Source organism: Anomalospiza imberbis, chromosome 2 (genome assembly GCF_031753505.1).
Source record: "Anomalospiza imberbis isolate Cuckoo-Finch-1a 21T00152 chromosome 2, ASM3175350v1, whole genome shotgun sequence".
In the NCBI taxonomy this organism is placed as follows: Eukaryota; Metazoa; Chordata; class Aves; order Passeriformes; family Viduidae; genus Anomalospiza; species Anomalospiza imberbis.
This window is the reverse complement of record NC_089682.1, coordinates 56,478,400-56,503,135: the sequence shown is the minus strand read 5'-3', so window position 1 is coordinate 56,503,135 and position 24,736 is coordinate 56,478,400. Positions and strand designations below refer to the sequence as shown.

At 44.5% G+C, this 24,736-nt stretch overlaps 1 protein-coding gene and 1 long non-coding RNA gene across 2 annotated transcripts; one reads left to right on the top strand and one right to left on the bottom strand.

Moving 5' to 3' along the window:
* Nucleotides 1-606: 606 nt before the first annotated feature.
* On the bottom strand, nucleotides 607-23,099 carry SLC7A1 (solute carrier family 7 member 1). Its single transcript, XM_068181206.1, has 11 exons — nucleotides 22,730-23,099; nucleotides 17,846-18,004; nucleotides 15,500-15,674; nucleotides 13,517-13,641; nucleotides 11,748-11,970; nucleotides 10,824-10,963; nucleotides 9,026-9,128; nucleotides 7,109-7,320; nucleotides 6,624-6,772; nucleotides 4,336-4,444; nucleotides 607-3,741 (listed from the first exon to the last, which is right to left on the bottom strand). Exons 1-11 carry the CDS (start codon nucleotides 23,097-23,099, stop codon nucleotides 3,632-3,634), a joined length of 1,875 nt encoding a protein of 624 aa, XP_068037307.1. The 3' UTR covers nucleotides 607-3,631.
* On the top strand, nucleotides 8,881-23,083 carry LOC137468950 (uncharacterized). Its single transcript, XR_010996275.1, has 3 exons — nucleotides 8,881-9,146; nucleotides 21,823-21,958; nucleotides 22,267-23,083. It is a non-coding gene; the product is annotated as an uncharacterized lncRNA (long non-coding RNA).
* Nucleotides 23,100-24,736: the final 1,637 nt, after the last annotated feature.

The window sequence follows — 24,736 nt, the reverse complement described above, 5'->3', positions numbered from 1 at the left end:
CTCAGACAGTGGGAGGAAGGGAGCAGCCCCTGAATGGGGCAGCCATTCCCAGGGAATGAAGATCCCTGGGTGCAGGGCCAAGCTGGGAAGGGGAAGTGTTTGCTTTTGCAGGGCTGGAAACCTCCCGAATGCCATGGCTACTGTGTGGACTTTCCCATTTGGAAATAGGATGGCCTTTGGCAGGAGAGAGAATGTAGCCAGCACTAAGCAGAAAGGGTTTCATTATCTCTGTCTAATTTTTACTCAATGCAGAAGGGTGTAGCAGCAATAAAACCAGCCTACAGCTGCTCCCAAGGGGTTCCAGAGATGGGCACTGGGAGCAGGTATCACCCATGGGGTGGCAGGAGAGCCAGCAGTGAGCAGGGGCGCATGAAAAACTCCTTCTTATTGTGGGAAGGTACCATTTGGCCCTACTGGGATTGCACCTCCAGTGACTGCTGGCACAGACAGGTTGACTCACTAGATGCACAGCGGCAAAGGCTTGTGGTGGTGGCAGGTGGGGGGAGGAAAGGAAAAACTATCAAGTGCAAAATCAGGTATTTTGTCTCTGCACTGATGGTGGTTGTGTCCCATGGACACTCTGAGGAGCCTCTGTACAGTGTCCCATGCAGCAGGAGTTCTGTGGTCCCGTTTATTATGTGGCTAATGATTACAGGAAGAGTTTGTATTATTTCAATTATGATGTACAGATAAGTGTAATATATTCCTGATAATAAATCCGTGCACCAGTGCACCTGTGGGCTGACGGATACAAACCAGCATGTCTTGTTTTCTGTGCACACAGAAACTGGGATGAATGGGAAACAAAGCAAAAGCCAATTAGAGGGTTACCCCACTAAGGTAAAGATGGAAGCTAGGTAGTCATTAGCTTCCTGGCAGCAGGGCTGGTCAGCTGCCTTACCTGACAGTGGCTCACATGCTGTGAGTTTCCATGGACTCATTTTCTAGGATGCTTCCAATATGACTAGGGCTGCCAACACAGTGATTGTGGTCTCCAGTGTTTCCATTAAAGTGTCATGCTGCAGCATGTGATAACAGGAACATTTCTGCCAGTGGTTCAGGCTCATCAACAAACACCTGAACTCCCCAACGTCCCAGTTCACTCAGTTTCAACACCCCAACCCCTGTCTCCTTCACCCTGCCCTCCTGCTGAGAGCCACAGAACTGCTCAGGCTTTGCCAGGACCGGGTCATACCCCACCTTGGGAATGTGCCTGACAACATCCTTCTGAAAGATTTTCCACCAGGCCCTTGGCTTGCTCAGCGCAGATGAAGCTTTGGTAAGGACACAAGCTTCATGTTTTCACTGAACAGAAGCTGGTAGCCAGGTAGGAAAAACATCCTTGTATTTTTAGTACAATACAAAACTTTGATTCTCAGTTTTCATCTTGTTGCCCTCCCACCACATTTTCAGTGCCTTCTGGGAGGCTGTGGAGTGTATTGAGCTTGCCTGTGTTTAAACAAAACAGACTTCAACTTAGTGGCTTTTAATTTCTGTATTAATCTCTCCCTGCTTGAGTAAGACTTTTTATATGCACAAGGAGCAAAGGCTTGGCAGATGGTCAAGACCCAGTGACTGGAGCAGACCCCCGACTTCATTATGTGGGGGAAGCTGCACTCATAACACACCCTGAAGTGCACCTAGGAGGCAATGAACACATTGCCTTCACTTCCTCAAATGCAATCCTGTCAAGAAAAGCCTCCCAGTGTATTAGAATTAAAAGATGAAAACCCTTCAGTGGGCTATAAAATCTCTTGAAAACATAAGAAATGGTCCACAATCCAGCCATGAAATCCAGGAGATGGTCTGATTCTCTTTTCTGCTGCATCAGATGCCTGGTGAGACCCTGGGCAAGTCATGCAGGGGTCTGTTTAGTTCTCCAACTCAATGACAGGTGCAAGAGCCTGTCGCTTCATCAGCACGGGCCATGCTGACAAACAAATTAAAGACTGTCCAGTGTTCAGAGGCAGTAGTATGAAGGACACCTAGGAAAGCATCCACTCACTTTGGGAAAGGGGATTTCTGCAGTATCTATCTGGGATGCTCCAACCCCGGAAGTGTTTTGAGAGCAGGTTGGACAGAGTTTTGAGCAACCTGATCTTGTTAAAGATGTTCCTGCTGATGTCAGGTAAGCTGGACCAGACGATTTTCAAAGGTCCCTTTCCAACTGAAAGTATTCCACGATTCTATGATCAGTTTTTCAGTACAAGCTGAAGTGTTAATTTAGATCAGTGGGATTACTTGGGCATGGTTCACCTCCATGGTGCTTTAATAAGCCTTTTTAGGGTAGTGGATTAATTTGGCTAGGGAAAGCTATTAGAGAATTAAAACAAAAAAAATCATCTTACAGCCAAAACCAAGACATTGCCAATCAAATACAGATCCTGGTCTCAACTCCAAATTTCCCACCTTACTACAGGCAGGCTCTGGAGACAATCTCCAGCCCCAAAGGGAAAGCTCCCCTCAGCAAGTCAGACCCTAGAATTTAATGGTGTTTTCTGGGCTGCACGCTCTGCCAGGATTGTAAAGTCCCTACGCAACCCCACAGCCTCCTCGGGCGGGGGGGCGGACACCAGGCATTGCTCATGTAAGAACTTCATGCCTCTGAGGATCCTCCTGTGCTTCCCTTCCCAGGGCAGGAATGTCCTCCACCTGCCAATGCCAAACCAAAGTTGCTAATGCCAAGCAGCCAGCACAGAAAATTGATGTGGGGGGAAGAACATAGGGCTGTACTTGCTCACAGCTAGCTCAGTTCTGCTGGCCATCCCCACCACTACAGCCACACCACTGGTGATTTCTGAGGCAAAGAGACAGGACTGCTCTTTGGAGACACCTGTTGTTCTCCAGCCTTTGCAGTACTTGCACCATGTGGGTTCCTGACTAAAGCTGGCAATTCCTCTGTGGAGCGTACAGTTGGGAGAAACACCTGCTGGTGTTACCTGTGTGCCGGTGAGCTATCGCTCACCTGAAAATCAGCAAGCATGGATTTTCCCAACATTTCACAGCAGTGACATGCCTGAAAGCACGTAAGCACGTAGCTAAAAAACCCAGTTAAATAAAACAAAAAAGGTAAAATCTGGTATTTTAAAGAATGCAAATCTTACAGGTGCTTTGTTAACCTGGGGAAATCTAGTGATTGTGAGAACCTTTTTTTTTGTGTGCATACACAGAGGGTACAGCTCACATAGGGTGAAGGATAGATCCTGGTTTATGCCTGACAGTAGTACTGCAAAATCTGCTCCATGTAAAATTGAGTAGAATATCTGTCGGGAGGTAATTCCCAGGGCTACTGAAAGAAGGACATTTGTGAGGCCTGATTTCATAGCAGCATTTGCACACACAAGCAGTTCTCTTTCTACACACTGCGGAAAAAAAAACAAAACTGGGGAGGGACAGAGGGAAGCGCCCCAGATGAGCTGCCAGTGCTGCTGGGAATATGCCAGAGTTGATCCTTTCCATCTTGTGGTCCCTTTTAACTGTGCTGCTAAACAAACTGCAAGCTGCAGTGAGTCCTGCATTCTGCTTCCATGTTCCTGCATAACTGATTACAGGTGTAATCTGGTTCAGGATCCCCACCACAAAGTTTCTTTCACTGCAGCCATTCTTTCAGTCACCCGTAAGCCAAACACAGTCATTTACAGCTGTCTGTGCCAGTGTCTGTGTTCCTCTCCGCTTCTGCTGAGGCTGCGTAGCTGGCTTCTACACTGTGCCATATTCCATAGGTAAAGTAGATGATAAAGCCTGTGGAAGCCAAGGGAGAGGGCACTGTTAGCTCTGTGAAGAAACAGAAACCTCTACTCACAGTCACTGACACAAGTTACACCAGTCTAAGTCCAGCCATCCTCATGGTTAGCTTCTAGCAGACAGCCACTATCTTCTTAAGGGAAAAAAGCCATTAACACAGGCACCAGTCTTTAAAAGTCAATCTATCCCAGCCCCAAATAGGATCCTGATTTGAGCATTTCAGACAATTCAGCCTTATCTACGTGGCTGCTGGGACCATCTTGGGATGCAGCTCAGCTTCTTCAGCTCCAGAAGCACAAGCTCCACCACCCAGACAGCAGCACAAGGCCAGCCAACAAAGGAATGCTCTATGGTTTCCTGTTGGCAACAAGACCCATAAGATGGTTCATGGGCTGTTTTGTCCACACAAAAGCTTCAAGACTCTTGAATTTGAAACAAAGCTTCTTACACACTGACTAAACAGCTTCAGTTAAGTCACCAGAGTTGCCCAAGGATGATCAGAGTGCAGAATATCTCCCTGGAATGCTATAATAAATTTATGGGGAACAAAATCTAGTAACTTTGAACATAGAATTTTTCACTTAAACTCACCTAGGAGCATCCAGATTGCAAACCGGATCCACGTGCCTGCGTCTAGCTGCATCATGAGGTAAACATTCACAAAAATACTCCCAACAGGAAGAAAGGGCAAAAAAGGTACCTGAAAAAGAATGAGGGGTATGTTACATCTACAAGCGTGGTTAATGAGCAGGAACAAACATCACATCCCTTGGGAAGTGATGGCTGTTACCAACTTTTCAGCTGCCAGTTCTGAGAAAAGGCAAGGTTGAACCCAAAAGGACATCAGTCTAACAGAGGAGGGGCATGTGAACGATGCTGTTCACCTGTTTTAAAAGCTTGTTTTCTGGTCTAGGAGGTGGCAAAAAGCAAATTTTAGTGGCAATACTAAATACTTCTGGAGCAAAGGACAGAAGAGTGAAAACCAAGGACTGTATCATAACAAGCACCTGTTGAAGACCAAGAGATGAAGGTAAGAGGAATGTCAGAGGAGGGACCTGAGGAACTTCATCCATCAGGTACCAAGGCAATGAAGCAATAGAGAGCAAATTATCCCAAAGGAAGGAAAACCAAGAAATACTGCAAGAGATGACTACAGTGGTACCAAGAATACCTTAGTGGTCTGAGAATCAAAGAATGAGACAGCAAAGCCAAAATGCAAAAATAAGAATACAGAAAATAGTACTGCAAATATAAAATCAAACAAGGCAAATTATAATAATAGAAAAGTTTCTGAATATAGTGGAATTAAGTGGAAAGTGAACTTCACTCCAAAGGGAAAAAGGAGATTTACAAAACTAACAGGCTGAAATGTGGGCCTTTCTTAATTTAAGCTTTGCCAAAAAAATTTATGCAAAGTAGCTGCTCACTTCATTAGAGAGAGGGGATAAGCACACAAATTACAAAAGAGAAGAAGAATATTTTTCTAAATTTGGCTTTGTCAAGTAAGTAGAGACAAATAAAATTTCCCTAGGTGGTTGAGTTATGTACCCAGAGATTGCAGAAGTGATCTCTGAACTATTAAATAAGCAACTCTGAGAGCTCTTGGTAGACTGGTAAAGTCTCAGAAGACTGGATAAGGGAGAAAATTTACCTGTTAAAAATACAGAAAAACAGCTGGGAAACAAACAGGTCACCCTTGGATTTCCAGAGTGATTTTGGAAAAAAATCACCATCAGGTTGTAAATGCCCAAAGAACAGCAAGGAGATAAGAAACCAGGTTGTCAAGCATTGGAACAGGCTATGCAGGGGAGTGGTGCAGTCATCAGACCTGGAGGTGTTTAAAACTCATGCAGATGTGGCACTTTGGGACATGGTTTAGAGGTGGACTTGGCAGTCCTGGACTAATGGTTGGACTTGATGATCTTAAAGATCTTTTCCAATCAAAATGATTCTATGATTTTATGATTACAGATTCAGCTGTGACAGGTATAATTTTCTTTTTTCTTGGACAGGGTAGTGGCTGAGGGGAAAAAAGGAGGTGAAGTATCCTGAGTGAAAGGTGAACAGACTTCCTCAGAAGCATGTTCAGAAAATAAGATCTAGATGAGAGTTCATAACTTTTTTGCTCCTGGACATTTCTTTTTCCACCTTTGGGACCGTTACCCCAAAATGAGCTGCCATCACAACTTTGGAAAACTCTGGTTGTATTAAGTTACTAAAATCTGTGAATCTACTGAAAATTTTTAATTGAAGAGCAATCCAAATGAAAGCAGTTTAGAGGATGGAATTATAATCCAAAATTAATTAAATAAATTGTGGAGCAATCTGAAATCAATATGATAAAGCATGACTTATAGGATTACACTGGCAGGAAAAACCCATCCCAGTGTTTGTTTAATATAGAAAGGATGGTGTGCTTGGAGAGGGCAGGAAAACAACAGAATTCCACACACTTAAGGCTGTTTAAGAGAGAATGATCATCCCTTAGCTTCCATGGGGACTAAGGAGGACATGAAAGTGCACTCTTCGAGCCTTAGATCTTTGCAAACAAGTTTACTTCTTGTGTTCTTTCTCCTTTTGTATCCGTGATCTGATGTGGCCTTTCACAACTGTCCCCTTTCCTCTAGTGTCTGTCTCTTCCCTGTCCTATAACCATCTGCTTTCAAAAGCAGGGTCTTGCCTTTCCCCTTCCAGCCACACCTCTGCAGCAGGTTCTGCCTTTCCAGCTTCTCCTGGATAGAAAAATTGACATCATGCCTATATTCTATGCACGTCCATTTGGCTAGTGTCCCCCTTCTGATACAGGCCAACACATACACTTCCTCCTCCAACCACCTCCCAGACACCTCTTTTCTAGCTACATGTCCCAGGACATTCACCTTAAAGGAGAGTTTGGTTTTGCTTTCAGGCTGTTTCCGTATAATGAAGATGATAGTGACAACAAGGATGGCAGCAATAATCTGTACAGTGTTTATCAGAATGTTTGGCTCAAGGGAAGTCAGGATACAGATACCCACAATTAGGAAACCTGTGAACAGACACCAAAGGTTACTGATTTTTTTTTTACATACAGAGAAAACCCAAGAACAAATCATGAGCGGGCAAAGCAGAATCTGAAAGCTCACAAACAAAACAGTGACTCACAAAAACCCTAACCATAATAGATACGCCTTTCCCACTATACAACCCCACACACTCCATCTGTGGATTTCTTTTTAAGAAATCAGAAATTTAATCTTCAGTTATTCTGGCCATTACAAGAGCTCATCAAAATCACATAATGGAGGTGACTTTTCCCACCATGGTGAGAACAAAGCCCTACCAGATGACTCATTGCCCCAGAGACACACTGCCCAGCACTCACCTAAGATGAAGGTAGAGACATTCACCACCAAACCTGAGAATTTGGAAGGATCTGAATCTGTGGAACACAGTATGGCTTTGAGGGAAAACTTCTCCTCTTCCTCTGGCAGAAAACCAGCCTGTGACTCACTGGTGCTCACAGACTCATTGTTATCTGTCTCCTCTGTTGACCTTGCCATCTGGTATGCCAAATTAGGCTGCTCTGGCTGGTACCTAGAAAAAGAAAATCACAAAAAGAGCCTGTTAGTTTGGCATTTAAATGAAAGCACCACTCATTTAAAAGCCACACAGATAGTCATGGCTGCACGCCAGACCTTTACAGCACCAGAACAGGCCCATGTCATGTCTACACCCTTCTGCTTCAAGGGGAAATTTGAGGAATGATGTCATCATGATGTAAGCCAATATGACCAGCTCTTACCACTTACAGCTTGGTTGTAACATAAGTGTTTTAAAGTGGACAGTGCTCCCTTTCAAGAACCCTGTCATTCATGTCACCTAGACATGACTGGGTGACAGGAGAAGGAAAGAGCAGAGGGACACACCAATGGTCATAACCAGGCCATTGTGTCATGTGGCAGTTTAGCTCTTGCATTTTGGCACGGAGGTGGCTGAGCTAACAGCTCTGCAGCTATCACACCCTGCAGCAGCATTCCTGGCACCCTTGCTCCTCCACCCCAGGCTCTTCTGCCAGCTTGTCTGCTGCCACAAAAGGAAGGAAGAGCTGAAGCAAGAATGGTTGTTGCATGTGTGGACAGCACATTCAAAAGGGCTGTGACACACAACCATGTGGAACCATAAATAAAAAATACTCTTTCAGCCTCAGCTCTCTGTTACAGAATGTTTTGTCAAGTTACTCAGCCACAAGTCTGACTAAAGGACTGGGCCACTTTGAAAGTCACCTTAAAAAGTTCCTGTGGCAATGTGCTCACAATGAGACATTTGTTAAACACTGAGAATTGTGAAATTCAGTGAAATCCTTGGGTCTAGCCACAGCAAGAAACTAGTGGCAGGATCTTACAGCTTTGGAAACAATTCAACTGCTACATCATTAAGAAGTCAAGAGGCAGACAAATCCACTGCCAAGGTCACTACAAAACAGGCCGTCGCCCTTGCCAACCCATGATGGGGGAAACGTCATGCAATAGGTACAGCAGCTTGCAAAAACAAATTAAAAAGCCATTTCTAGCTCTGAGGAAAAGAGTAGGCTGGGAAATCAGGAAACTTAAGATGGATAAAGTAAATCAGCAAGAATTTTCAAGGGGCAGGGTGCAGAGCGCAAACACAAAGCAATGGTACCATGGAACAGCACTGGCCCTGCACCTGCTGCAAGACTGTTCTTAGTTCAGTGTAATTGCTGTGAAAGCCTCCATCTCATTCTGAGATGTACACAAAAGTACACAAAGGTCCTTCTCAGTAACATGATCTTCAGATATTTTTTTCATTAATTGAGTGCTGCTTTCTGTAAGGTGCCAAGCACTGAAGATTTTAGCTTAGGTTTGGGGAGCTGTGGGAGCTCAGCACTTCTAAAAGACACACTGATCCTGCAAGTAAGTACATGCTCAGTTCTTTTCCTACTACTAGACTTCATCTCAAATTCCCTTTCAAAAGGAGGACAAACCGAAATGGTATCCCCACTGGGGACAAGAGTGGGGACAAAACAGGCATCCAGGATTACACATCTTTCCTCCCTACCCCTTGGCATATCTCCTGGGACATTTAGAGTTGACCATAGCAGGACTGGCATGGACAAGGACCTCTCTGTAGATCCAACTAACACAATCCCTCATGAAATTAAAGAAACAAGCTCTTCACATGACTGTAGCTGGAGATGTGCCCATAGAAACTATGAGGGCATCTGACTGCTGTGTGGAATTCTCTCTGTGTGCCACAAGAGACAAAGCTTCTACATTCTTACCTCAGTACCAACACACAGGCTGCTACCAAGGAGTAAGCCAGGAGGGTCCCGATGGACATGAGGTCCACAAGATCTTTCAAGTCAAAGAGAAAGGCCATAACAGCTGTAGGAGGACAGGAAGGTAAGAGAAAAGAAAAATCAGCAACATGGCAGAACATGCACATCTCAGCAGCGTTAATAACGATGCAGCACACATGTGACTCTTGCTCAGGACTTGGTAGGGGAGCTTAAGATGTCCCAAGAGAAGGAGAGGCAGGCCTTGGTGCATGAATACTCTAAGACGCCACAGGCTGTCCCAGCCTCACTAGCTGAAACAATGCTTACTACAGTAAGTTCCAGCCTGCTTGTCTCACACAGCTATGTTCACCCAACTACCTACGAAAAGCAGGGGTTTAAGCCATAACCTCATTGTTAATCTCCCAGTGCAGTTGCAGCACTCCTAAAGTCACAATTATCTCCTGGAAGTAGCTAGAGGGAACAGAAGATAGGCAGCACCTTGCCCTGGTGTCTCAGCTCAGCTGGGCTGCAATGAGGCTTGTGCATGCAGTGGGACCAAGCATCAAAGAGGGAACCTTGAAGTAGCAAGTGTCATCGTGGGGATTTCCAGAAAAAGGCTGCCATTCCTTAGGGATTACCTAAGGGTGCTTACACACCCTCACCAGGTAACCCTGGTTGTACAGGAATCTGTATATGGCTTTCAGAAGGCAAATAATTGGATAAAAGGCACACAGTCAGACATCAGGTGGCACCAACAGCCATATGAGAGTGTAGGGACTTCAGAGCCAAGCCTGGCACAGCTCAGCCTTAATGCACAACCTGGAGCTCAATACCAGCCCAACCTTCAAATTCAGCTGGCAAATGCTGTGTCTGAAGCTTCGTGTGGGTTTTGGTCATAGGCACTATGGACAACATGGATGAGACCACAAAGTAGGTTTGTTTTGGTTTTTTTTTTTTTTTTTTTTTACTTTATATTGCTCTTTTTCCTACCCCACCATGGTCTGGACCCAAGAATACCTGAAGAGGAAGGTGTGGGAGAAGGAAGCTGTGAGGAGGCTCTGCGAGTCCCAGCAGCAGGAGCTGAGCCCTTTCACAGGAGCTCAAAGCCCAGGGCAGCAGTCCAGCAGCAACTCCCCACCAAAGGTGGCACATTCTTGTGCCCACAGCTCAACCTGCATTTGCAGCAGAAGGTAAAGAGGAAGCAGCAAGGCTGCTCTCCTCTTTGCCAGGCATAGTGAGGAAGGGGGAGGCTGCAAGAACAGGGTAAGCTGCTCATCCTTGCTGTCTGGGAGGTTTAATTCCCATATTTCTGGCGGGCCAGGAGAAGGGGAGAACAGGATGGCTGCCAGCTGTGACTAACTGATTAACAAATGCCAGTGCCACAGGGGCCATCTGCTCATCTCCAGCTGCTCTGGCATCTTCTGCAGAGCTGCTACCCACAGGCAATACAGTGTCTTCAGCCAAGCCAGGCCAACAGCCACAAGGATGCTGGGGCACCACTGGCTGCTACTTTGCAGGGCGTTAATTACTTTTAAGGCTGGCTGAGCAGATAAAGGTAGTTCCTGGCATGAGACAGGACTGTAAGCAATGAGCTCTGAGAAAGAGGGACAAGCACACAGCAAGCTACTCATGCTCACCCAGACTCTCCAGGGCATGCCCTAGAAATCCAGGATACCCTCTGGGATGCTGTATTCTGCAATATATCCAATTAGTAAGTGGTCTAGAGGCAGGCAGACTTATCTGCCCTGAAGATGAGCTTATGTCTCCTTTCCACACATTTGTGCGTGTCTTTGGATCCTACCTGAAGTAGCTCCTGAGGTCACTGTTGCAATTAAGGGAGTTTTTCTCTTTTCGTTGACTTTAGCCAAAAATTTAAAGAGAAGTCCATCTTCTGCCATAGCATAAATTATTCGAGGCATCGGAAACATGGAGCCAAGGAGACTATGGACACAGGAAGGAGAAATAATCTACTTATATCAGCTCCTGCTGAGCACAGGCACACAAGTGAAAGCAAGTTTATGGCAGTGTAACTATAGAACAGGTAGCTTTCATTCACTTCAGCTTCTCCTTCAAGAGCTCCCTCTGAATACCCATATTACTGATAGCTGGTAACTGAGGTGCAGCTCTATGATTTTGGATAGCTAAACTTGGCCATGGGGCATAAAACCAGCCTTTCAGGTAGTAAAAGAGCTATAACTTCTGTGAGCCTCTGTGAGTTGCTCACCTAATTGAGTATGTCTACGTTGATCTGCAATAGGCCTTCCAAGTTCAAGAGGTGACATGTTCTGCCTCCAGCCTGCCCTGCCTCCCTTCCAGATGGCTGTCCTGCAGGTAACCTGCAGACAGATGGCCCTGGATATGGTAAGCCCCATGCACTCCTGAAGATGCACCCTGCACTACACGACACAAGTCTGCTCTCACCCAGCAGGCCAGGATATCTTGCACCCAAACCATGCTTGCATTGCATAGTTGCCTCCATGACTTAGTCACTCAATCCAGATTTAAATTCCTGAGATGCACCTGCTGGGTCTTCTGCCAAGATGGGAGCTTCTGAAGTGATACTAGTCACCTGCTTCTCTGATACCTACCACAGGGTGAAATCCTGGTCCTTTTGAGGTCGGTAGCTCTGAATTTCATCCCTGGTCTCCGCTCCATTTCTCAAAGGAGGTGGAGGTACATGAAAGATGTACCTTGAGAGATGCAAAAATGAAGAGCAGTGTCTTACCTTGTAGAAAGTGCACACAAGGAACCAACAGCCACTGCATAATTGGCTCCATCCCAACCCACGTATTTAAAGGCATTGGGTAAAGGGCTATTGGTATCCAGCTGGTAGTAAGGCATCATGAGCGTCAGGGCAGCCGACACGCCAAAATAAGCCACAAAGCAGATGAGAAGAGATGCCACAATGCCAATAGGAATGGCCTTCTGAGGGTTTTTTACCTCCTCACCTACAAGAAAGGAATTTAAATATCAGCTAAATGACAAGCAAGACCTTTACCCAACCTAGGGCAGGCATGCTGGTTGGGGTTTTCAAAGGTTTCGTGGGCACAGAGGTGCTCTTTGACTATAATGCTGCTGATGGCCTGCTCCATCCACTTAGGATATCACAGCCTGTTTGTGCCCATTTGTGCTACTCCTGTCACTTCTTCTGACACACGTTCGTGGAAGCCTTGTAAACTAAGGCACAGAAACAATCTGGATTAAAAATAGTCCTTTCCCTTAAACACATCATCCTTCTATCCTACTTGTGGTGCAGACGCAAGAAGAGTTCAATGACCACAGATGATGGTGTGAGAAATTATTGTGCAGTTGTAGGGAAAATCCACGAATGTCCATTTTAGTAATATCTCCACCAGAATTAATACACCATGATTATGGCACCATAGTGCCCATTTCCGGAGAAAGGCAGAGTGCCTGAAAGTCACATGAATCTTTGAAAATACCTCTTTAACAAAAGGATCTCCTCTAGATTTTGTGGAAAATTTTCAACAACCAAGTGGGAAAAATGTGTGTAAAAAAACAAAATTCCTCAAAATTCAGGGACTGATCAGTAACAGAACAGATTTGTGCTTTCCTAGTCCTACGAAACTGCTCTGAAAGCAAGAGCTCCTGAAGTACAGCATTTTAGCAGGATGAACTGATAAACACAGACCCATACACCTAGAAGCCAAAAGCAGATGAATGTTTCTCCCACAAGGAAAGGCTCCAGGGCTGGCTGGAGTAATGGAGCCAACACTTCAACTCCTTGCTTGGAACAAGACGCAGGAATGCTTTATATTTGTCTGTGATGATTCCCTTCTCCCTCTGTTCCAACGGTTCTTGCCAAATGTGAAATTAAGGATAATCCTTTCTTCATGGAATTAAGCCACAAGAAATATGACTATGCTGATGTTTCTCTCTCAAAATGAGACCTCTTAACCTTTACAGGTAAAAACTCTTGATTCTGAGGCACAGCTCTAAGGTACTCCCCAGAGGCTTCCTCTTTCTCTGGATCTTTAAAATAATCCAAGCTATCAGAGCTTCTTCAGCTGAAGGCACTGAAGAACTCTGTTCCAGAATAACCTGTTGATTAAAGTATTATCTGGAGTTAGTGGCTCAAACTCATACCAGACATGTGAACCTGAGCTTTCCCCGTTTGCCTAGCTGGTAAACCCAGACATATTTTCTGTGGAGTCTGACCTGGTTGTGTCATCACTGACCATCCACAAGCTTGGGCCCTGCAGGCAAAGAAAGGAGGAAGCTCGTGGTTATACAGTTTATCCATTGCCACAGCAGCTAGAAGTCAGCGCTCAATCAGGCACTCAGGGACTTGAACAAATTCAGCACTTTCACTATTAGGAACAGCTGAGCCAAAAGCCTATTTTGAGCTGAGGTTCAGAGGGACAACAAATGTGGTGTCCTGAATTCCCTATTATCTGTGCTCTGCAATGTTATTGAAAGTCAATCTATCGGCAGCCAGGTTCATAACCAGAATGAAGACATCTTCCCTCTTACCTGTAGTAGCAATACAGTCAAATCCCACAAAAGCATAAAAACACGTGGCTGCCCCTGAGAGGACTCCTTTCCATCCATAGGGCATAAACCCTCCAACACCGTAGAGCTTTTCTTCCTGTGTTTGACTGAAAGGCATGGCACTGGGTTAGAAGTGATCCTGCCTAGCTGGGAGTCACAAAGCTATTCACATAGCTCATAACAAAATCCAAAGCCAAAGTTTGAAGAAGCAGGCTCTCCCTTTCATATGCTAGCATACAAATACCAGGCAAAACGCTAAGCCCTAGCCACGGCTGAGCTTTGGACTGGCCTACAACAGCCTGGGGAATGCATGGAATAAAAAAGGTTCATGGTTTGTTTCTACCACCTGTTTTGTGGGGTGGATAAAAATGTCTTGGCTAAGACAAGGAGAAAATAGCATGAATATTAAAAATAATCCCCTAACATTACTGCATGCGTGTGGATACATATATTCATTTGAACAGAAGCTTTTGGAAAAGCTGAAGACTGAGAAACACGTGAACCATCCACTTTTTACTTTAGATGGTCTCAGATAAAGGGTAGGTGAATAGATATACGAGAGGAATGCAGGGTGCCATGATCGTTTACAATCCACCCCAACTTCCATTCTCATCTTTCAAATTCCTTGCGCAAAGCTCATACTCAAACCATGCCTGTAACAGTGAGAGAGAAGTGGGGCCTGGATCCGTGACACACCAAATGCTTTGCTGAGCTTTAAGCAAAGTTCATTTAAGTCAACAAACACAGGAGGATCCCAGTGCACTCTGGATTGCGACCCCACATCCATGTGCCTTGTGTTGAGTGACATATAACAAGCATACCCTTCAGTTCAAGTGATTTAGGTCACTTTTTCAGTGAAAAGCCTTTCTAAAGATGAATTAAGGCAGTTAAACTAAACTAAATCCCATGTGCAAGTCTTCTCACATATAAGCATCTGAACTCTCTCACAGAATCTCTGCTGAGACTTAGATGAAAACTGGCCTACAGAAATAGCACAACCCAAATGTGGATTAGACTGGAAATAATGCTAAAATAAATCCCAGACAGATTTTACAAAAATAGTAAGTCATAGAGTTCAAAGAGCTGCATTCATACTTTGAAACTCTTGCAGTAATTGGTTCTTGCATGGGAATAGCAGGAGGGAAGGAGAAGGGACCTGTCCTATGGAAGCAATTTATTTGCAGCAGGTTGAATTTTGAAAAGAGGTTCAAGAAGCGGCTTTTACACAAGATAATTTGACCCACACAACATTTATGAATCTCACCAGATTTTGCCCAACTACGCTTCCTTGCAGGCCATCATAAAAGGCCTGATACATGTGGAGATATTTAAAGGCCCTTATTCTGCGTGGTACAGTCTCAAGCAAAAATTAATAGCTTTGTCTTACTGGTAAACCTTGTAAGCTCCTTAATTTTGACCTTGTGTAGGATGACAGAATTTTGGCCAAGCAGCAAAATGTCATTAAAAACAGATTTATGATATGCTTGCAGCAATTCATTAAAATAATCTGCAACTTGCCTTCATTTTATTGAGGCATGTGGGACAAGGTCTCTATAAGGTATAACAATGCCCCAAGGATATTGCCCAAGTATTCAAAGAAAGTACACAGCTATAGTTGGACATGGCTTCATACAGGCACCAGAGCCAGCCTGGTGTAGATTTGAGCAGAACACTGTCTAAAGGGCTCTTTTCTCTCAGCTTTGGATGCCACATTGGTTATAAGGCTAGAAATGGTCAGACCTGCAGCAGGGCTCACGATAACACAGACTCTCCTAGCACTTTCAGCCCATCAGCACAGCCTGCTTTCAGCAAATGCGTACCAAAGACAGTTTTACCTCCAAGGTATGTGGCAAAGGAGGCAACCAATCCATTCACTAGTTTTCTAAATCAGTCCACAACCCCCCATTTAAACTTGCTTTTGAAAATGCACCAGCTTCTGAGATGAGAAGAAAACATCCAACCTACTTGTCTTTGAAAATGCTATGGCTGGTGTTGTAAATGTCCTGTTCAGTCAGGTTCCAGTTTTTAACAGATCCTTTCACAAAGCCGGAGATCACGACAAATCCAAGGACAAGGACGTTGATGCAGGTGAACACTTTGTTCACCAGGGCAGATTCTTTCACACCAAAAGCTAAAAGCCCTGGGGAAAAAATGGCATAGGTCAGGTATTTCACCACCAGCAGCAGGTGCTGGGGACTCACAGACATAGCTCAACTGTGTTCATGCTGTGCTCTGCCCAAATTATCACACCTTGTTTCTTCACAAAACCAAGTAGATCAGGATTCACTCACCCAGAAGTAGGATAAGGACTTCAGCTCAGACATTATTTCTGCAGAATGTGACACACCTTCCCACCCAGCACGCCCATGTGAACCATGTCTCTAGTAAAGTGCTTTGCTAACACACTTAAACTACTCCCACAGCCTCAAACTCCACACAGAGACCTGGAGAAAGCAAAACAGGTGGTTTTCAATAAAGGAATATTGTCTTAGAGGTCTTGGCTAAATGCAGAAGTTATGAACAACACTCAACTTTCCTTAGAAACGGGGAAATATGAGCAGGGACCAAATCCAGGAGGACTCTACTTCTAATAGCTACTTCTAGAGCTGAAGACAAAGAAGATGGCATCTTGTGAATCCTGCTCCCACTTAAATCAGCAAGAGCTTTGCCAGCAAGTTCAATGAGAGCAGGATTTCAGCTTGGTCTTAAGATCATCTATCTGAAGACGAGCATGGCTACAGGCCTTAGCAAACAAAATCTCACTGAGGCATAGCTTGGCTTCTCAGGTTGACAAGCTCTCGTCACATCCTCTTCAGGTGTCTGATTTTTAAGAACTGAAACTTTTAACTCAAATCTAAGGTTGAAGGAGAAGTAAAAAAAACTTCACACGGGCCCAAAGCAGAAAAGAAGCACAACAGAGTGTTCTTTTACTGCTACTCCAAGGGACTTCAATGAGAGAGAAGCATACTGTGTACTCACCTTTCCTTCTTTTAAGGTAAGAAATAAGCAAAGACAGCCATATCAGAAGACTGTTTGATAGGACTGCATACCTACAAAAACTTGTAAGGCACTTTTTAGAAATCTGAAGCTCAAGACAGTGCAAACAGAAATAAACTTGCGTTGATGGTATTTGAGACTAAAGCTGCTCTTTCAGCAGCTTTATTTTAGAAAATAATGGTTTTCCTTTTTTATTAAAATCCATGGAATTTGCTTCATGCAGGAGCATAAAGCCATCTTATTATAAAGTAACCTTTGTAAGTTTACACCTCAGCAGTGCTAAAGTAAGGAGTTCTAAATTTTGTAAATTGTATCTGAAGTGAAAGATCAGATTCTGATTTGAGGTAACAGCAATTCATATTACATACAAATGAACAAAGGGGGAAATCTCTCCCATTCAGATGTATTCCTAAAAACACAGGGGCTGCTATTGGCTTCAGCAGCCCTAGATCGAAATGCCAAAGTATCCCTTGCTTATGAGGCCTGTCCCCATGAGCACAGCTCACACTGAGAAGGCCATTCCAATCAGAGTGGGAAACGTCAGAATAACCTTGCTAGTGCGACACTGCAGCTTCTGCCTGCTAGAAACCACAGAGGAGTACAGAAGCATAATTTTTAAAATTTGCCTAAACTTGGTAATGCTTTGCAGGACCCAGTTGGAGTAGAGATAAACATTTAGAAGAATTTTGATCTTGCAAGTTGTCAAAACTTTTCCAATTTATGAACTTAGGCTCAGCACATTTAAAAAAAAAAAGAGGTGTGGACTGTCTGTGACACATTTATTTCTCTGGAATTTATATTCACTTCTGCAAACTGAAGCCCATATATATTAAAAAAACTCCAAAACTAAAACAGTAGTACATGCAACTGTAACCAAGCTCTCGTTCTTTTTTTCCCTCAGTTTCCTGGCTCAAGGCATCAAAAATTGGCAGATTATCAAAGGGGGAAGGAGGTTGATAGACCAACTGCATGAAATTCTTGTGTAATAGGATTTGTGGAGGGAAGGATTAAACTCCTACACCAGACTGAGGATAACAAGTCATCTTTTCTTTTCCTCCTTATATAAAATTTGATGGAAGCTTTTAAAAGTGGCTCAAAAAATATCGAGAATGCTCCTCTCTAATTAAAAACCTTATAAACAGGCTATGCCCTGTGCAAACACCACAGCAGCTATATAGGTCAATCCAATACTTGTATCAAAGAAAGTCTTTAATATGTTCAAAATAAATCAGGACTTCATGCTCATTCCAAAAGCAAACAATGAGATTACAGAAGAAGGAAGTGCAAGACTCACGAACCCCTCCAGTGCCTCACCTGTTAGGATGATGATTATCACCACAGCAAAGATGTCTGGATATTTTGCTAGCACTCCGGGAGCATCCATCGTCATGTATTTTTTACAAAATTTTTCAATGTGCTGCCCTATGATTTCATCAAACGTCGCGCTCCAGGCTCTGGCCACACTTGAGGTTCCTGCCAGAGGATAGAAAGGACAAAGATCACCCTTTGTGGCTGGCACATGTTCCAAACCAGGGAGAGCCTTGTAAGATTTTTCAATACGGAGGGTCTCAAAGCAGCGCTGCATGTGCTCCCAGGGGCTGGGAGCAGCCTTTCATATCCATACCCAGCCCATAGCCTGTGTTCATTCTCAGCATCTGCTCTGATGGTAACACACAAAGGTGGTGGGCCTCAAACTTATGCTAAACTGACAAGATGAGAAAATCTTTTTAGTCTGGCTTCTTTGCAAACCTCAGCTTCGCCTTAGATAGTGCCCTGACTGATCTTTTCCTCACACCCCCAAGGGCCCGCCCTTCCCCCAAACCCGGTAATTTCTGTTACCAGAAAAGTCCATATGTAACGCTGGCAGAAGACCCTGGAAGCCCCATTTAGGTGGCTGCAGCCCAGGCAGAGAGCCCTTACAAAATCCAGCTTCTCTCTAGTAGTGCAATGATGGAGCACCAGAGCCCGGACCACACCAGTGGCCAGCTCTGCGCTCTGGCAACACTCAGGTCTGCTCTGACCTCCAGTGCTAGAGCATCCAAACAGGAAAAAGACTCAGATACAATTTACATGTTATCTGAGCATAAGTCAGCCTATTGCAGAATGATGGGGATGACCACAGCAAGTGGAACAGCTCCTGCCTCCAGCAAGTGCTCAGGCTTCGCCCTCTGAGGCCACTTTTTGTTTCTGTTGGAGTGCATCCTACTACCTGCAGCTTGCTGGGGTGAGGACTGAACCTGGGGTCTCAGGACAAGCAAGCTGGGGACAGTGTCTGAGCCATAAAAGTAATTTTAGAGAACTGAAATAGTAACAACAAAGAGCTACCACCAGACAGTGACAGCATTTTGTGAAATAAGTAGGCTTAGATAAAAGCCAACTTCTTCCTCTCCTGTGTTAACGTGGCTACTGTTACACTCCCAGTGTCTCATACAGTACGTACACTATATATAACAGCACCTAATTGCATATCATAGTTATTACTGTACATAATTATCTAGTTAAAAAAAGAGTTTGGCTTGGTTTTGGCTTGCAGAGCAGCTCCTCAGAGGATGCCGTCAGGGGCCCCTTTCCACCCAGAACAGTCTGTCCTGCCACACTCACCTGACCTGGTGTTCAGGTCCCAACTCCGGCACCTGCAATCCTGTCAAACAATGTCTGTGCTCACCTACAGCCAAATCCTCTGCAGCAGCGGTGAGCGGCACCTGCAGCACAGCTGGGAACACTCACCTGCCCAATCCAGCTTTGCAACAGCATAAAAATTAAGCTGCAGAACAGACCTGTTGGGAGACTCTTCTGTTCACCAAGACAGAAAAGTGCACAGTGTGAACACCTTTAAAGAGTTTGGACATCACTGCCATCAATTTAATCTTGAGAAATTGCAAAAGTTATCGTACACCACATTACAAATTTTCAGGTTAGCTTTGGCACGATTTGAGGAAAAAGACTATTTTAATGCCTTTTTTTTTGTCCTAGCTCTAATATTTTATGTTCTAGGATGGGAACACCCAGCTCCTGCATGTGTTATATTAGATGCCAGCTGCTTCGATGCCAGCTTCACATAACTTTCAGCCATTTATCTGGAACTCTCTGTAACCAACAGGCTTGAGGGAGCAGGGGGAATCTGACATTCTTTCAACAACACAGACACCTGGATAATATCTTGCTGTTATTAGAGAGCACAGTGCAAAGATATTCAGCTTGTACCCAGGAGGATTTACCAGTTCTGGGTCAGCATAGCCTCACCAGAGCGGATTTGGCTCCTGCCTACAGCACACAGCTCCCAGGAGAACTGCAGAGCTCAGGTGCTGGGCTCACTGCAGGAACAAGCATGGGCAAGGAGGTCACCAAGTGCCAGGAAACCCAGCAGCACCTACTGAACAGAGATGCTGTTACTCATCATACTACCAACTCCCACCAGTTTCTAGTTCCTGAAATGCATTCCACAATCTGGAACAGTTCCCCAAACCCATATCATCCCAGAAGAAAGCTCACATCAGATCCTGGTCCTGGACACTTTCTCTTTCCCTCTAGACCATAACTGATAAGCTGCATACCCATTTATTTCTCATCACCCACCTCCAAGACTCCACACAAGCCTTCCCCCAAGTCAAGTCACTTCAATTAATTAAAAGTTAGTGGCCACCCATCCTTGGGACTCCAGGATTTCTTTTTCCACCCTCACAATACTTCCTGAGCCGATGTCTGAGAACCTTAGCAGGAAAACACCAAGCTGGCCGAGCCCTTTCGAGATGCAGATATTCAATGCACTGCTTGGCATTTTCTCAGCAAGATTAAGAAAAAAACCAGCTTTCTGCCCCTCTCAAGCCCTGCGTCTGAAGTGCAGCGTGTGCCTGTCAGAGACTGGAAGGACTGATGTCCTGAGACATTTAAGGATGCCTGCATGTTTGAGAGTGAGCAGGTCAAGCTTTTCCCTGGTGAGGCAGTGCCTTGCCTCCACACCCCCCAGCCTCTATTCCAGCACTGCACTGGCACACCAGGGGCAGGGCTCCACTCTGCCTAACCCAGCTCCTGAGTGACCAAATGACCAGAAGTCCCACCACAAGGTTTTTATGGCTGAGCATGAGTGCAGCACACACTGACCCTACCTTCCTCTTGCAGTTCGTATCTGAACCCTGCTGGAAGGCAGGCACTGGTAGCTATGTGTGCTTTTCTGTAACTTCTGTCTTTCGCTCCTTCTTCTAATTCCCTCTTCTTGGAAAATTTTGAGTAACTAACAGGTTTAAAGTTTGCTAAGTTGGATGGGCTAAATTAATGCTGTGAGAAGTATTTTTTTGTTGATCAGATGTTGTACTGAGTCTTTAGCCAAAGTCTCCTAATTTTTCAAAAGTTTGCCAGTAAACTTTTGTGTTGTTTTGACCTCTTGAGACTATCTGGTCGGTATTTCTCCTGTCTGTCTAACCCAGAGTACGGGAACCATTATAAACACTTTCAAAAGTCTCATTGAGTGAGCTGACTGAGGCCTTACAGTGGAAGCCAACATTATCTTTCTCCTCCATGCCCCAGAAGCTGCTGGGAGTTGTCCTTGCTCACAAGAGGGGCAATTAGCTCTGGGAGAAAAGCTGAGCAAGATAAAGAGATCTCCTACACCTCATATTCTCTGCTAGTGTTTTTCCACCTTAGCCACCCTTTCTCACAAATTATGAGAAAGACAGTTCGCAAATACACATTCTTGACACAGGACTGAAATAAAAGTAAGGAAGTTGTATTTGAACACATTCACGGATAGTATCTACTTATTTTTAATTGAATTTCCTGCCTTGTGACAATACAGTGAGTAGTCAACTCTGAAATAAGAACTGAGACAGTTGTTCAAAATCCATTATGAGAGGGAAAAAAAAAAATCTCGGAAATACCACTCTGAGCCCAGATCCTCGGAGTAGAACATTCAGTAGGCAAAACTTTTCATTGTGCATTTGCAGAATCAGGTTTTGGGACAGCAACCACGGCTATGTCACTCATTTTGGTCGTCCAGTATCATGGTAGGAATGTCCCCAAAACCAACTAGATGAAGGGCATGAAGGAGACGATTTATCATTACCTTTCTGGAACAGAAGAAAAATTACCAAGAAGTCTGTTCAATTTTTCTATGTGTAGCCTAAGCAGAGTCCATCGTAGAAGTGTGGAAGAAATTATACGCTTATTTTTTAAAAACTATTTTTATCTGCTCCTTGCAGTGAATGTAATTCACAAAATAGCTACAGGACTCAGATTTCTTAAGAAGAGGAGTTTAATTAACTCTGGCTTTTCATCTTCTGTTTTTTTTAAAGAAGAAGGGGAAGAGGAGAAAAATATTTCAGGTAACACACAGAGGAAAGCCAGCATGATCTCAGACAGGCAGCTGCTATGCCACTATGTTGTTCTTAATATGATCTTACCCTCCAAGCACCATGGAAACTAAATTCCAAGGTAATGCTTACAAACCCCATAAAATGCATTTAAAAAAAACCAACTCCCTTTAGTAATTTGCATACAGTCAGTTTTCAGTTAAACTAGCAAACTTTCAGTCTCAACTGCTAAGGCTGTTGCGGCCTTAGAGGCATGATAACAAGCAGCCTGCCCAGAATGTGCTTGAGAAGACACAAATCCTTAATTAGCAAAGTGTGGCTTAGTTTTAATGCATCGGCTGAGTTGCACAGCGCACGCTCTGAGCTCGAGCCAGGGCCTCTCCTAGTGGGAGTCAAGGGCTTAGGAGGGATTTGGTTTGTATTTTCCAGAGACTGTGAACCTGCAGATCATCTCAAGATTAATTCTGCAGCAATTCACAAGGCAAAACTTTTATCTCCAGACACTTTAAATAGATCCCAAAGGGACCAGAATTAATCCTTGATCAACTGTGAGAACAGACACTCTGTATAAAAGCATCTTTCTGTGAGCAGCTCCTTTCTCAGCAGAGGACACTCTTTAGCACCCTAGCAAGTGTGCAGAAGCCAGGGGATGCCAGAGGGATGAGGTAGAGATTCAGAGGAATTCCCAGCAGCAATAAGCCCTCAGCCAGCAGCACAGGAGCCATCAAAAACGCATCCCACTGATGAGTCCTGAAATCCTGGGTGAGTGCAAGAATGAAGCACCTATTTTGTAACAGTAACACAGGCGTGACCAGAAACAAGGGCGACCCTACAGACCAGGCTACCACCTTGAACTAAAGCTAGGCTCTCGCAGCACACCCAGCACACTTACCAATAACATAGGAGAGGATTAGATTCCAGCCTGTGATGAAGGCCCACAGCTCACCCACAGTCACGTAGCTGTAAAGGTAAGCTGATCCTGTCTTAGGAACTCGAGCACCGAATTCTCCGTAGCAGAGTCCGGCCAGCACCGAAGCCAAGGCGGCAATCAAGAAGGAGATAACGATGGCAGGTCCAGCGTTTTCCCGTGCCACAGCTCCAGCCAGTACATAGACACCTGCACCCAAAGTGCTGCCTACACCCAGAGCCACCAAGTCAAACGTGTTAAGGCATCGCGAGAGGCGACTGTCTTCTCGAGAGCAGTCCACATTTTTCCGACGAAGAAGCTGGTTTCCAAAATTGGTAATTTTTTGACACTCCATCTTCCTGTTTGGGCCTGCAAGAAAGATTCTGCCATCATTATCCAGACCAGAATAGCCCCCTACACCAGCATCACTGCACAGGTACAATGCTACAGCCCTGTTACATTTCAGCAAATAAAACTTCCCATTTTCCATCTTTTTACTGGGTGAAATGTCTCCTTTGACATTTTATCTAGACCTACCGTGAGGAATTAAAATAAACAACACCAAAGTTCTTCTTCCAACTCTCAGTCTCACTGCAAACCTTGTGCAATTCCGGGAGAGAGGCGATACTCCAGTCCCGCTCCCACCCTGCTCCACAGTCACTTAGTTTGCACACAAATGGGCAAACTAAAAATGCAAATTTTGTCTTTCAGATTTCAGAGTTTTCCTGTTCCAGGCAAGAGAGTATTTTAAAAGTGAATGTCCCAGTTTCCCCATTTACCACACTTTGGTTCACATTGCAGAGAGCTTGTGGAGTGCACAAACCCTCTACTACTGGGGTGAATTTAAACCTGAGGATGTTGCAGGGATGTACCTAACACCTCTCAACCTGACAGCCTGAGGAAACAGCTACTCCAGGACAATCTCCTCTGTAAGATGTGTTGTAGAGACATCAGATTTTCTCTACTTTACTCTACAAATTTCCAGGTTGTGTGGCCACAGCCTACAAGGATGAACCTCATCTTCCATCTCAGACTGCATCCTCTAGCTACAACAGCTATCCACCCTGATATCCACACTGTACCATTTAGCCTGGCTTCAACAACAGGGCTTTCAAAATGTTTCTTCATTAATTATGGAAAAGGAAAAAGGTTCTTTTATTTTGATGCAATGCTGGATTGAGACATACATTTTCCAGCAGTACACATTGCACATGGACATCAATACTGTGCTAAGAATAACGTGCGGGCAAAAATACTCCTAAATGCAATTTACAGTACAGTTCAGTGAAATTTGTACTTCATCAGCTCCAGCTAAAACCTAGTGTAAAAGGTGGGAAAATACATGCTAAGAAACTTAATTAACCGAGGCAACTGTTAAATCCATGCTTCAATTTTGTTACCACAGCATCAACTACAAAACCAAAAATTCTCTTCACTTTTCCAAGACACCCGTCCTAAGTCCTGGCTTAAATCCCTTTCTCTTGGCTTTACACTAACTCCCTACTATGAGAAAATAATTACAACTGCAGGAACAGGGCTGAGGATTTACAAGGCCCACTGTGTCAGGAATTGTACCCCACCAACAGCTCTCAAACATGCTCCCAACAGGCATGGATTTAGACAAATAAGGAAAGGCAGGTTTTAGGCCAATCTTAAAAAATCTTGTTTCATTAACCATGGGAGTTCCCAACACATACAGAGAGGAAAACTATCTTCTCCCTTCAGCAGGAAGACAGACCTAAGTCATTACCTAAATGCATTCATGTCAGATTGTTCACTCAATTTCCTTTTCACCTGAACGTTACCCAAATCCACGTGAGCCAGGATTGCTTTTGGCTGGACAACTGCCCACCTCCCTAAAGCTCGGACAGGGCAGTCACAAACTTTGGACTGGGTTAAATGGCCAAGAAGATTGTGGTACTGGAGTGTCTCCTATGAATTCTGTTGCTTTCTAGGATGCTACCTAACAACAATGTTAGACCTTTTACTTCC

Bases quoted from the DNA above. Each gene is read 5' to 3' on its own strand.
- SLC7A1 (XM_068181206.1), bottom strand. From the start codon at position 23,099: ATGGAGTGTCAAAAAATTACCAATTTTGGAAACCAGCTTCTTCGTCGG. The intron at 9,129-10,823 runs GTAGGATCCAAA...GTCCTCCTACAG, and splicing joins GACCTCAGGAGCTACTTCAG to CTGTTATGGCCTTTCTCTTT. The intron at 4,445-6,623 runs GTGAATGTCCTG...ATTCTTTTTCAG, and splicing joins AAACCAAACTCTCCTTTAAG to GTACCTTTTTTGCCCTTTCT.